General features: G+C 43.5%; 1 protein-coding gene across 2 annotated transcripts in view; it reads left to right on the top strand.

Annotated features, from left to right (window-relative positions):
• The window catches only part of DYM (dymeclin), a 243,131-nt gene that overhangs the window by 42,057 nt on the left and 186,853 nt on the right, over window positions 1–14,221 (top strand). For both annotated transcript variants that reach the window (XM_075411026.1, XM_075411025.1), the window contains exons 7-8: window positions 7,933–8,058; window positions 9,632–9,774. In XM_075411026.1, the coding sequence (XP_075267141.1) occupies window positions 7,933–8,058; window positions 9,632–9,774 (269 nt within the window). The remainder of the gene's footprint in view (window positions 1–7,932; window positions 8,059–9,631; window positions 9,775–14,221) is intronic.

Raw genomic sequence — 14,221 nt, 5'->3', positions numbered from 1 at the left:
GAGGGGGTTCTGCCCCTCTGCCCCGCTCTGCTGAGACCCCCCTCCGGGAGTCCTGCATCCAGCTCTGGAGCCCTCAGCACAGGACAGACCTGCAGCTGGTGGAGCGGGGCCAGAGGAGGCCCCAGCAATGATCCGAGGGCTGGAACCCCTCTGCTGTGAGGAAAGGCTGGGAGAGCTGGGGCTGGTCAGCCTGGAGAAGAGAAGGCTGCGGGGAGACCTCAGAGCAGCTGCCAGTGCCTGAAGGGGCCTGCGAGAGAGCTGGAGAGGGACTTTTACAAGGGCCCGGAGGAATAGGACAAGGGGGAATAGCTTTAGGCTGAAAGAGGTGAGAAAAATTCTTCACAGTGAGGGGTGGTGAGGCCCTGGCCCAGGTTGCCCAGAGAAGCTGTGGCTGCCCCTTCCCTGGCAGTGTTCAAGGCCAGGTTGGATGGAGCTCTGAGCACCCTGGTCTGGTGGATGGGGTCCCTGCTGATGGCAGGGAGGTTGGAACCAGATGATCTATAAGGTCCTTTCCGACCCAAACCAGTCTATGATTCTATGATCTCTTTTTGGCACCTTTAGAGTTTGCAGACTGTTTCAGATGAATGACAGCGACCAGGTTGACAGGCACAAGGCTCTTTTCTCCATTGCCTAGACAAGCGTGAGACCCAAGCAGATGATCGCTGCTGCTACATCAAGATGTTGATGCCTTGAAAGCAGCATGTTTGAGAAGTGGTGCTGCAGGGAGCAGGTCTGCCTTGGACGGAGGCTGCACAGCTGGAACACAGGACGTGATTCCTGTGGTCTGGCTCTGCCCAGATCCCTGTGATGGTCTTTGGTAGCTTTTTGAGTACCTGAGTCATCTTCTCGGTGGCTGCTTTTTCCCTGGGGGTTGAAAGCTACACCAGCCCAGCCGCTGGAGCCGTGTGTTTTTTATGGGTATTTGGAGTGCTCTCTTATGTTCTGTTCTTCGAAGGGTAAGCTCTTCAAGAAGAATATGGATTCTCTGTGCAACATTCAAAAGTCCTAGACTTTTTCTAATATTTTTAATTCGTAGAGGTAAGGACTGAATGCCAGCGAGGTGAAAATGGACACAGCCACGTAGTCTCAGATGGTTTAGGAATAGGTCTGGGAATAAAGGGTCTTGAATCTAACTGTCATTTTAATCTTTTAGATACTCCCTTTAGAGCATTTCCATTTTTGGTTGTTTCCTTGCTCTCATCTGTTTCTCAGTCAAGGATACCCAGGGTGGGGGAGATGCAGTAGGAAATGTCAGAGATGCTCTCCGCTTCCACTTGATGTTTCTAGAGTGCCCCTTTGGGACATCTCCTGAAGGTTTGGCGTCGGCTGTAATGGGCATAGCGCGTTATCGGCTGCCACGGTGCGTATGTGCCATCAGTGGGTGTAAAATTAGGAGTGTTTCCAAGAGGAAAGTTTATGTTCACTTGGAGTTGTTGTACTTGTATCCTGAGACTGATAACCAGATATTCTACTTGCTTTTCGGTTTTCAAAACTGATCCTGTTCTCTGTGGTGACTCCTCTTTCACCTTTCTGGTGGGCCCTCAGGAAGCAGGGAAATGAAACCTGGTTCCTGTATGATTTGAGAGTTTTTGTATGAATCAGCCCTTTTGGCAACTCTCCTAAATTAGAAAATGAGTTACCTTTTAACCTTTTAATTCTCGGAGTAGACAGCTCTAGCTGGGTGAAAGTTCAGGAAAATATTTAAACTGGGGGGGGGGCTTGGTCTAGTGGGGCGAGTTGAAATTCAGAGGTTCATTTCATAGTGCTCAGCCTGTTTGCACTGTAGGTGTGAAATAATTTATGAGTGCTCAACCTCTGTTTGCTGAGGTATAGAAATAGCTGCATTTCATGGAGTAATTAAAGTGTTTACAACAGCATGTGCCTTTGGAGCGGTAATTGGAGTTCCTAGCTGAGATTTTCCTATATATTACCTCTGTGCTTCATCCTGGTTCTTTCACAGACCTCTCTCTCATGGGCAGTGGACACAGCTGAACGATGCAGTGAGCCCGGCAAGCAGTCATGAGTGGTGCTGGGCGTTGGAGAGAAGCCAGCAGCAGCAGGATGGTGACACATAGGTAGCTAGTTGGAGTTTTTGGTAGATGACCCTGACAGAAGGTCACCCACGTGGCTTTGAATGGAAAAAGCAGATGCCAGGACACTGCACGGCAGAGGTTTTAACAAGCCCGTAGTTCTTCTGCTGTGGGAGGTGATTGCGTCGTGTGGAAGCTGTGGTTACACTCCTGCTTCTGCCCTTACCAACTTAGATACATAAGCTGCTGGTAGCAACAGGCTTCAGTTGCTTTTACTTCAGTCTGCAGGAGTAGACAAGAGTGTGTGGGGTTTTGGTTTTTGCCCACAGGCTGCGACTGACAGATGACCTAGCTGTTGTGATCTTCATGTTTTGGTCTGCTTTGGGCTCCAGCGTTTTCTTTGTAGCTCAGAAGAAATCTGGCTCGAAACCTAGCGGTGTGGCGTCCGTTTGCTACGTGGTACCATTCAGTGCAAGCACCTCTCTGTGGGTGCGAGCAGGTAATGGCAAGTGTCCCAGCTATTGCAGCTGGAAGAGTTACTGCTCAGGCAGGTTGTCTTAACTGGCTGCTTGGGTGTGCTCTTTGCCCGTTTCTACCACAAAGAAAATCTTTTATTTCTGTTCAAGATTACTATTTTGACCATAGATTTCTTTTTCAGACATTTGGAACTTTTGAAGTGCGGTATCAGCATTGTGATCTGTTGGAAAGAAGTGTCTGTAAAAGGGCAAGGTGGTATCTTGGTCCAGTCCAAGCAGATAAAACCTTGCGAGGGTGTGAGATGCAGACAGCTGGTCAGGTGCCATTCTCCAGCCCCAGACACCTGCAGGTTGATAGCTCTGATGGAATTTCCAAGTCTGCCACCACCATTAATAAAACAAATCAATACAAATGCATGTTCTTGATGGAAGGCCAGAAGAGAGGTGATACCAATTCCAGTTTGTAGCCTGGAAGAATTACTTACTTACCAATTTCTTCTAAGGCAGTTCTTGTTTGAAGTCTAAATGCAGCGCTGCTTTAAAGCAGTACTCCCCGGGCCATAGGGCTCTCGGAGGAGCCCAGGATCTCTGCTATCTACCTGACAAAAGGGATTTAGATGAAAAGTCTCGCTGCCTTATTAGAATTTTTGCCATTTGCTGTCAATGAGTTGTCTAAAATGACTGTACTACACACTGTACGTGGCTATTTAATTTAAAAGCATTTGTTGAAATGATCTGGTGTCATTGCTTTTAGAAGGAATCCATTGACTTATCAGCTGGTTCTTGTGGGAATGTAGGTGCTGAAATGTATGTTAAATACATTAACTCATTTATGTTATGCTGGCATCTAGAAATCTTGCATTTTGGAGCTCAAGTTATCATTCTAAGAGAGTTGGGGCTGTTCAGCCTGGAGAAGAGAAGGCTCCAGGGTGACCTTAGAGCAGCTGCCAGCGCCTGAAGGGGCTGACAGGAAGGATGGAGAGGGGCTTTTCACAAGGGTGTGTAGTGATAGGACAAGGGGGAACGGCTCTAAGCTAAAAGAGGGCAGATTTAGATTAGATATTAGGAAGAAATTCTTCCCCATGAGGGTGGTGAGGCCCTGGCCCAGGTTGCCCAGAGAAGCTGTGGCTGCCCCCTCCCTGGCAGGGTTCAAGGCCAGGTTGGATGGAGCTGTGAGCACCCTGGTCTGGTGGAAGATGATCCTGCTGATGGCAGGGGGGTTGGAACCAGATGATCTTTCAGGTCCCTTCCAACCCGAACCATTCCATGATTCTCTGAGGAATTAATAATTTAAGATAATAAAGGATACACATGATAAGTCTTTGCATTAAAGACTAAATGTATATGTATGGGGTTTGTTGCAAAAAATCAGTTTTAACTTGGGTGTCACATTCCCATTCCATCTGGTTAAAGAAACGGGTGCTTGCTTTGTGTAGTGCGCAAGAAATGGGGTGCCAAGGAGGGCAGCTAATTGTAATAATGAAAGAGCCCAAAAGTGGGAGAGAAATGATTGGTGTGATTTCTACAGTTTGGTCTATGCCAGATTGTTCCCTCCTGGAAGAAGTACGTCTTAAGAGGGTCAAAAGAGTATCTGTTAGCTTGTCTGCCTGGTGTGGGAATATATCCTCCAGTGGGAAGGAGAGAGAGAAAAGGAGGAAAAAATGAGGTGAGAAGAATGATTGAAATATCCAAAAGACAAAATCCAGAAGGAGAAAAGAAAACGACCTGGATCAGCCTTGGTACATTGCTCTGTGAAGGCTGTTCACTTGGGACATGAGTTGTAACTGATTTCTGTGGATTTTCTTGTTTGCTTTATAAGACGCTTGGGAAGGAGGAAATAAAATCCACAGAAGCTCAAAACATCATGCAGTTCTTCTGGTGTTCTGAAAAAAATAGCTAAATAATTTTGACATGTAATTGATACATGAGTTCGTTATTTCTAGTTTCCTTCTTATCTGCAAGCAAACGGTTTTCAGAGGAAGTTGGAGATCAGCATAAGTTCCATGTAAAGTTATTCTATGTGACCGATAGCTTTGAATAAAATAAAAATGAAAAACAACCACCCCTATTCTATAGCTTCTCAATATAAATAAACAGTATTTTCTTTGAAGTTAAAAGAGGTTCCTGGTAGTTTTTGTGACCTTTTAGAATTGCTTGAGTTTCAGAAAACTGTACATTTGACCCTTGGCGGGGAAAATGGTTGTACTCTGAAGCTTTATGCTTGTGCTGATAAATGAAGGGTGACTCTAGCTGAGGGGTTGCGCCAGATATCGGGATGCTGGTTGCGTTTATGTCAGAGCAGATTGAATTTGACCAGATTCTGCAGGTTGAGTGGAGTGTTCCTGCAGTTGAAAGTGCCCTAACTGGCTTCGGAACAGCAAGAAAATTGGAAGAACTCACTAACTGGAGCGGCATGAATTTAGCTTTCTGTTGTTTTTTTTCTTTCAGAGTTATGTAACAGTAATGCAAGCAGATTTAAAAAAAAATGAATACATTACAGTAACCTCTTTGTTTTTTTCTTCACACCAAATCTTGTAAAAATAGAAAAGCATTTTGTAATGTCTCCTCAGATTTGCTATTCCGCTTGTGTGGTTTGTCAGAGAAATGAATGAGTGAAATGGAGGAAAAGTCCAGTGGGCTCTAAACTCTGTTTTCTCTCAGCGAAGTGACCCAGAGAATGTTGTAGTATGTGGTGGAGTCAGCCTTTTCATTCATTAACAGGACTGGAGACATTATTCATGTATTCTCAACCTTGGTAATGATAAGCTGCGGAATGTTTTTTTCTATAGCTAAACAGTAATTTTTCCAAGATGTAGCTTTTGTTGTGGTGGAAAAGCATTTCTTAATTTTTTTTGCTGGTGGCTAAACTTCTAATAATCTGTACGTATGAGTCTCCCATTCTTTGCTTGGGCTGGAGGTGGGTGGGGGGTTGCGGAGCACCAGGGATCTGGAGAGGAAGCGGGAGCTGGTCCAGGCTCAGCCTCGCTGCTGGCCGAGATGGGTTTGCGGTGGAACCAGATCACAGCGTAACCTCTGGCCTGATGTAATTAGCAGCATTTACACTGGCTGACTTCCTCTGTAGTGGGCAAAAAGTCAGGTAACTCGCAAAAACTAGAAGTAATTAGGATGTACTTTATGATTTTTAAGGGAGAATGTTATTCAGGCAGTGTGTCTCTTCCTAACTTAAAATGTTGCTGATTCAAATATTGAAGTAATACGAGCAAAAATAAAATCAGTGAGTTTGCATAACCTTCACTTTCAGAGACATTTCTGTGTCGGAGGTAGCGTGGTTCCGTGCACTGCGGGCTAGGAAGCTGTGATTCCAGTTTGCTGCTGGCTTTGAGCGAGTAACTGGCACGCTCTTCGCTCAAACTCTGGTCTAGAGCTACTGCGGTAGAGCTGAACTCAAGCTGGCTGCACACCATGATGCGCGGAACTCTTCTTCCTCCTGTTTTACAGCAATGCAGGTTATTTACAGCACTTCTAGTGGCACACTTCAGAATATTGAAGTATTTAAATATCAGGCTGATTTCTTCTAATGCAATCCTGTTCATTTTGGTAAGGACCACACCAGTTCTGATCCTGAGACTAATGAGGAGGTTTTGCTCCGGGCAGTCTTTTCTGTGGTCAATTTGTTTGGTCTGCATTGTAATTTTTAAGTTGTCGTTATTTGAAAGAGCCACTTAGTTTTATGTTTACACTTGTTTTAAGCTTAAGAATATGATTTTTGGAAAGTGACATTGTAACAAAGGAAAACTTGGCATCACTGCTTAAACACACATTGGTGTTGATATATATTTTTTTTTTATTTTAGATAGAGATACTAAAAAAATCTTAGAAATAGATTTTGGATTTCCAGTAGGTCTCAGGTCAAAAAATCCAGATAATTGATGCTGGACACCTGTTGTAACTTAATGATTTTGGATTGTGAAGCATACTGTGGAAATTAAATAGTAACAGTGGGGGAAACATTAAAAGTACTTAATAATAATCTTTTTAATGGATTACAGAATTGCATTGAGTGAAGTATCTCCTTTCTGTTGGAGGAGGTACAAGTAGTCTTTTGGTTGAAAGCACGAGTGATACTAGTTCATGTCCAAGTTACTTCATTGTGTTTTGAAAAGTTTCAAGTAGGCTGCAATTTATTACTGCTTAAGGAGGCAAATGCCATTTATCTCTCCCTTTTAAAAACAAGATATGTGATAAGGTATTATAGGCGGAGGTGGGAAAAGAAAGCACAAAATATCCCAAATAGTGTATCCACCTTTCTCATCCATTTTGCCTTTCCTATTTAACATAAACTTAAGGAGCTTTGCTAAACTGTCTGGTGTCAGTGTCTGGTCATTACAGCATGTTCTTTGGGATTGGCTGTAATATCTTTTGCACCAGTAGTATCTGTTGCACCGGTACAGGCTCAGGGTTGACCTGCTGGAGAGCAGCTCTGTGGAGAGGGACCTGGGTATCCTGGTGGGTGACAGGTTGACCATGAGCCAGCAGTGTGCCCTGGCTGCTAAGAAGGCCAGTGGGATCGTGGGGTGCATTAAACAGAGTGTGGCCAGCAGGTCGAGGGAGGTTCTCCTTCCCCTCTACTCTGCCCTGGTGAGGCCCCATCTGGAGTACTGTGTCCAGTTCTGGGCTCCCCAGTTCAAGAAAGATGAAGAGCTACTGGAGAGAGTCCAGCGGAGGGCTATGAGGATGAGGAGGGGACTGGAGCATCTCTCCTACGAGGAGAGGCTGAGGGAGCTGGGCTTGTTCAGCCTGGAGAAGAGAAGGCTGCGAGGGGACCTTAGAAATGCCTACAAATATCTGCAGGGTGGGTGTCAGGAGGACGGGGCCAGGCTCTTTCCAGTGGTGCCCAGCGACAGGACAAGGGGCAACGGGCACAAACTGAAGCAGAGGAAGCTCCAGCTGAACAGGAGGAAGAACTTCTTCCCTCTGAGGGTGACGGAGCCCTGGCCCAGGCTGCCCAGGGAGGCTGTGGAGTCTCCTTCTCTGGAGATATTCAAGCCCCGCCTGGACGCAGTCCTGTGCAGCCTGCTCTGGGTGACCCTGCTTGGGCAGGGGGTTTTTTGACGGTTGTATTTAATAGGACACAGTACACACTTTTGAGACATATTTATTATTTTTAGAGTGAAGTGTAGCCTGAAAATTACAGCTGTAATGTTGTGGGCACTACATCGGTGTTTTTACATTGTTTTGTCTTTTGTCATTAAAAAAAAAAAAAAGCTTATATCTAGGAAAAACAACCCATTGTTCGTATGAAGCGATTCTGAGTTCTTTGGATTTGCTGTTTATGTGTTCCCAACTGAAACTCTCTGTGCTAAACAATGTATAACTTCAGGCGAAGCTAGCAAGAGTTCTTGGAATTTAATTTTTAAACAAACCCAGTAGATTTATATTTATAAATTTTCCTTTTTTCCCTGCAGAGATATTACATACAGCATTTCTTTGGAAGCTGTGACAACTCTCATCGTCTTTCTCTCCTGCCAGTTATTCCACAAAGAAATTCTACGTGAGAACATCATTCACAAATACCTGATGCGTGGTCGATGGTATGTTGTGTTCTGGGGTGGTACCTAATGGCGAAGGAAACGCTTCTGATCGCTTGTTTAGGCTGTTTGTACCTGAAAACATTAGACAGCAAAATGCATTTTAATAGAAAACTGCTTCTGCTCAAAAGAAAACAGAACACACAGGCAAACACTTTTGAAGGCTGTTGGAAGGTGTCAGTTTTAAATCTCACCACCCAGACTGCAGTAAAACCATTTTGGAAGACATTTTCATTTTTTTGAGGGTAATTTCGTTAACTTAAAGCAGCTTTTACTTTTCAGGATGTTTTTTTTGATTCGGCAGTGAGTCTTTTCCTGTAACACTGTGGTCTAGAGAGCTGTGTAGCTCAGAAATGCTGATGAGCCTCCTTGCGCTGCAGATAAATAGCAGCCCCTCCGAAGACTGCAGGTGTGTGCTACACTGAGTTTTAAGCTGCAGTGGTGGAAATACTTGGCAGGTGGTAAACTCAGTTGTATGAGCAGTGCCACTTGTTCTGGCCGGCCAGTGGTTTTGTTTAAATGCTTTGTCGTGGTGGCTTCTACACATTTTGGTCAGGCTGCCATTCAACCCCTTCCACCTTTAAATTCCACTCGGACAGGTTTTTGCTAAATGTATCTATCGTCTGGTTTTTTGAAAGCTCTCCTAGGTGTAAGAGAGAGGTACTGCTCCACGGTGGCGTGCAGGGAGCAGAGGAAGGCACAGCTTGGCCGTGGGTAGAGGGAGCCCAGGGCAAACTTCAGCGTGGAACTGCGGCAGGGTAGAGGCAGAGCTCTGTATGCGCGGGGTATGGTGGTACTTCAGTCTCTGGACTGAAGGAACTGAGGGGTTGGGGCAGGACGGGGAACGCTTGGGAGAAAAGGCAGGATGTGGTCTAAGAGGTCTGAGCTGGGAGTAGCAGGGAGGGGTGGGAGCTTGGTGACTGGGGTGCTCGGGCAGCATCGAGAGTTGGAAGGGTGCTGGGGAGTTCCTTGTAACGCAGCCCCTGCCTCTTCACCTTGGAATCACATGGGGACAGGTGCTGGCTGTTTGGTGGCAGTCCTCCTCTGTTTTGGAAATACCGTAACCTTTTATTTAAATCCAACACATTTTACATGCGTTTGTTAAAATCATTGGGGTCAGATGTTTCATTAGTCATTGCAACTGCACCCACATTCAAAAATATTGGGGAGGTGTGGAGTAATACTGTTGTGACCTGTTCTGTGTAACCAAAGCATGGAGTGAAAACTGAACAAAGACCATCTTTCTTTCCCTTGCATAAATATTTTTCCAGTTTTGTCTTGAGGTAAAAGAATACAATGATTCCAGAAATTAAGTGACTGCTTTAAAAGTAGTATTGGAAAAAAAAGAAAATACACAAAACAAAAAATGGTTTCCATGATCCTGCTGTTGAAGGTGCTCCCACAGAGCCCTGCTGAAGTCGGTGCGGCTTTGCGTGGGCAAGACCTTGGCGTTCTTTCCCTGGGAGAGTTACTGTCTGTGTTTAATGCCAAACGGCAGCCTCTGCACCCTGCCTGGGCTTTGTTGTGCCGATTTTTGCAAGCTGCAAGTCAACTAAAGCTGTCTTCTTCTTTTCAGTCTCCCATATACCAGCAGACTTGTGAAAACTTTACTATATAATTTCATTAGACAAGAAAGAAGCCCTCCTCCAGGGACCCATGTCTTTCAGCAGCAAACTGACGGAGGAGGACTGCTTTATGGAATCGCATCTGGGGTGGCAAGTGAGTCTGATTTTCTAGAAACTATATTTCAAACCTTACAAAGCATTGCCTTCATGTGACCTCCCTGACAAACACACCTGCAGCCCATTTCTGTTTCAGCAAGTGATACTGGTGTGTGTGCTCAGTGTAGAAAAGCTGTCCGCAGGCCTGGGATTGTTACTGTGGAGAGTCCATCTCGAGGTGTGTTAGGATCTGAAGAAATTATATCTGCAGGACAGCACAGGGTAAAAGTAGCACTTAGTCCCTATTTTTGTTTTGTTGAGACATTAAGAAAACCCCCCAAGCAACCAAGTAGTGCCCCATCTGATAAATCACATGCGTCGAGTTACTTAAAATGTTGTCAGAAATACTTTTATGTGCCTGTTTTATTCTTTATGGTTACTCGGTGGCTGTGGTGACCTGCTGTGGGGCTCTACTTGAGCAGAAGGTTGGACTAGGTGGTCTCAAGAGGTCCCTTCCAGTCTCGAGGATTCTGTGATAGAAAGGAGTGGCCCAGAGAGGAATTTTTGCAATGTATTGTGGTGTGTGCCATTCCCAGTAGGTTGACTAATGTTTTTTCCTGAAGAGTATGACTGGATTCTGACCTTTTGTGGGTGGACTGTTTGCTATAGAGAGATATCGCCTGAAGAATATGAAAGATTTGATGCATTTTTTTGTTAAGGAAAGGGGTTCTCATGTTTGTTATGCTACATGCCGTGTTTTGGTTAGTGGTTGCCCCCTTCCCCACACCAGATGTGTTTTACTGGTGTGTAATCTATAAAAATTCTTCCTAAGGGTTTTTTCTTTTCCATATAATGAGAATAAAATAGAATATATTGCTAACAGTAAAGGTATGTGTTGTTTCCTTTTTCCCCGATAAACCAAATAACACTTAGCAAGTCAGTTGCTGTTAAAACTGATGCTGTTTATTTTGCTCTTTTGTGAAATCCATTCACTGGCAGCATCCCTAGGGGATATTAAAGTTCAGACCACAAACGGTCTGCCAGAAAATATTTTACAGTCTGTGACAGTGCGCGTGGATCCCCTCATGGAGGCAGTAAGAGAGCAGGGCTTGGCTACTTGGTGCAGCGGAGCCGAAACACATTGCCGCTGCTGCGCAAGGTGAGGTTGCACGCAGCTTGCTGTGCTGCTGGAACACGCGGTGCCTTTCTGGTTTCCAGTTAACACATCCAGGTTAGGCCACTGTGGTGCTCGGGTTGTTCACATAACGCAAATGCGTCAGCAAACAGTTGTTTAGTTTGCAGTTTATTTAAACAGAGGAGAGAAATGAAGTTGTTCCCTACAACATTTTTATTCAAGAGTCCCAACAGGTACATTCTCCTCCCTCTTTTCAATTGCTAGAGGAAATTAATGTTTTTCTTAATGTTTTTCTGAAGCACTTTTCGGTATGCGGTTTGTACTTTTGCGTGTGACTGAAGAGCGGTTCTCACTGCCTGCTTTGATACTTGTACTTACCCGATGGTTTTATTCTGCTTAGTTCTGATCTCCCTAGTCATGCTTTGGGTGTCTGTCTGCCTTAGTGCTGCTGCAGGCAAAAGAGCTTTTTTCTTCTGCTGGTTCCTTGCTTGATTTGTGAAGTCCATCCAAACTGCCACTGCTCCTGCCTTCCTCTGGTATCATATCCCCCCCCCCCCCAACTTTTTATTTCTTGGATATCGAGTTTGCATTTCTTAATGCAAACTCTGAAGGTTTCAGCCTACGTCTGTTCTTGTTCTTCCTACACTTCCACCCCCTTCACTCCTCTTGAACCGTTCTCTTAACTCACTTGGTGTACTCCTCCGCTTATTCTCTTGCTTCTTTCCATGAGTACCTGAAGTGCCATCTCTTCTCCCAGTGAATTAAGTATCTTTATTTAAAGCTTTAAGTAAAGGAGCCTTTATAAAGAGCTTTCTGATGACCTGCCTGGGAAAGGGGGAATAACGTTAAGTTTCCTGTTGGAAAATAGAAAGATTTTTTCTGTTTGTGCCCAAATAGTTGGTTAATGTTTTTTGTGTCTGTTTGCCTGTATATGATGTTGGACTATGGTTAAAACTTGGACACAGTAAGATTGGTAGAGCAAATAGCGTATCTGGGCATCGGTAATATCTCTGAATTCACCCTTTGCAATCCTTTGTTTTCTGTAGCATCAGGTACATGGGTAGAGTGCAATACAGATTGGAAGAGAGCAACACAAATTGCTAGTCTGTTATGGAACAGAAGCGAGTTTTCAGCAACAAACAGATGCGGAAAACTCAGGCATGATTTCTGTATTGTGTTTTTTTTGTGTATTTTGTAACCTTTACAGGAGAAGAATTGAAATAAGAATGGAAGAATTGAAAATTCACTTTTATGTTGTTCAGTGTCTTTTAAGTACCACGTAATGCTTAAAATAAGTCTACTGAAATAATCTAAATAGATTATATTTAGGGTGAAAGGAGGTAGGAGCCTAGTTTTAAAACTCATTTGTTTTTCACATGAAATTTCGAGGCTGAAATAATTATTGCACTTGTTAATTTGAAATTATTTAACTTGCTACCACAGTCACCTATGTTACCATGTATTACATTGTACGTGTTTTGTAGTCACTTGCACAGCAGCAGTAGATCAACAAACTCTTAGCAGCACTTTATTTTAAATCCACCCCCCCTTTCCTTCCTTGTGATTCAGCAGGAGTGATAATTACACGCGATATGAGCAGAAGTTTACCTTTTCCCACAGTTAACCTTCTCCTGCTTCTCATCCTTTGCAACCTGTTGGGTTTTTTTTCCCCTCTCATGAGCCTGCGTAACTGTGAAACCATACAGGCAACATCGTCACACTAATTACTCCTTGGTTTGGCCTCTGACTGTGTGCAAGTGCCTTTCTCCATCCTGTATACGAAATACCTTGATTAGAATTGTATCGCAAATTATGTTATCCTCCAGTAGTTAAAGAAACAGTTGTGGGTTTGGAATGAGGGGGGAAATAATACTATTTAGCTTTGTAACTTCATAAAGGACGTTCTTCCATACTGAGTAGACTGTGCTTTATCTTTGCGGTCTTTCTGTAGGTGTGCACAATAATTGTAAGGTGCTGCTAGATCTGGTGCAGTGGTGTTGATGTGTTGCGAAGGCATAAATGGCGTCAATATGCATGGCAGCAGAGATTAGACCTCATGTATTAGTAATTTAGAAATTAATTTTTCTTGGTTCACAAGGCGCATTGGACCAACTTAGCTTAAAAAAAAATTTTTTTTTTGGTTGGTTTTAAATCCCCTCCTCTTTTTTTTTTGAGTATTACTAGCATTTGCCAATTCATGTTCCACAGTTAACCAAGCTGAGAGAACTTTTTCTGTGCAAGCAAAATTTTTCAGTTACTCATTTTATTTCTTGGCAAATAAAATTCATGTTACAATGAGGAACTGCTGGACAGATGATACGCTAAGACAGGAAAATGCTAGTGCTGCTCAAGACTATTGAAAAATAAGTCAATTTAAATGGTTCTGTTTGAAGTAATTGATCCAATTTATACTTTGCTATTCAGAAAACCCAAAACATTTTAATGCATCGTGCAGTGCTTGGGGAGTTACTGCGACATTAAGGTCGACTTGACTTTGTGCTGTTTAGGTTATAGATGCAATAGGTACAATATTGTACCTGTAAGAAACTAATGCAAAGGCAGTAGCTGGATTAATCTTCATTAATCATCGTAACTAATCTGGCCCACAAGTGTACTGTTGTAGCATTAATATAAATAGTGATATTCAGCGTGTAGTGGTCAATGATGACTCGTTTTCTCATGTCTGTGCTCTCTGGTTGGAGCTAGACAAACATTCCTGACCGTTAATGACTTTGTTATGTGAGTATATACTTCACTCTGCGTTATGTCATTCAGCATTAGTGTACTTGAAGGCATCTCATGACCTGTGTTGTACATCAGTGACTTAGGTACGCTATAGCTTATTCCTGTTTTTTTGGTGCTACATTCTGGTTAATAAGAGCACTTGCATGGTTATTTTTAACTTTACAAGAAAACTACTTAGTCATTTAGCGTTTTATGTTAATATCTTTTTCCTTTTCAATTTTGTGTAGTCTGATTTGGAATATCTAGATTAAAACATGTCAAAGTGAAGAGACACAAAAAACTACTAATACTGCGTCTGTTACTTCTTACAATTCCACCAAGCTTGATTTCTACTAACTGTTTCAGGCTGGTTGTTTCTACCTTCCAGAGCCTTTTCATGCTGTGTCACAGATCTGGTATGTGATCTGCTCCATAACTACAACCTTGTCTTTCTCCCTGGTGCTTAGTCCATGTTTAATTGCCTGTTAATGCTCACCGTAATGAAAATGTAGTTCTGAGAATTCTTTCCCAGTTCTGTGTGGCCATCTTCCACCTTACTCACACTCTGCAAGTGTCATGCTCTTCTTACTGCAGTCATGACATTTGGACCTGACTGGATCTGAAGATTTAGATAGAGTCCAGTTCT

Source organism: Opisthocomus hoazin, chromosome Z (genome assembly GCF_030867145.1).
Source record: "Opisthocomus hoazin isolate bOpiHoa1 chromosome Z, bOpiHoa1.hap1, whole genome shotgun sequence".
Classification (NCBI taxonomy): Eukaryota; Metazoa; Chordata; class Aves; order Opisthocomiformes; family Opisthocomidae; genus Opisthocomus; species Opisthocomus hoazin.
The sequence above is the reverse complement of the archived record's forward strand: the minus strand, read 5'-3'. Positions and strand labels throughout refer to the sequence as shown.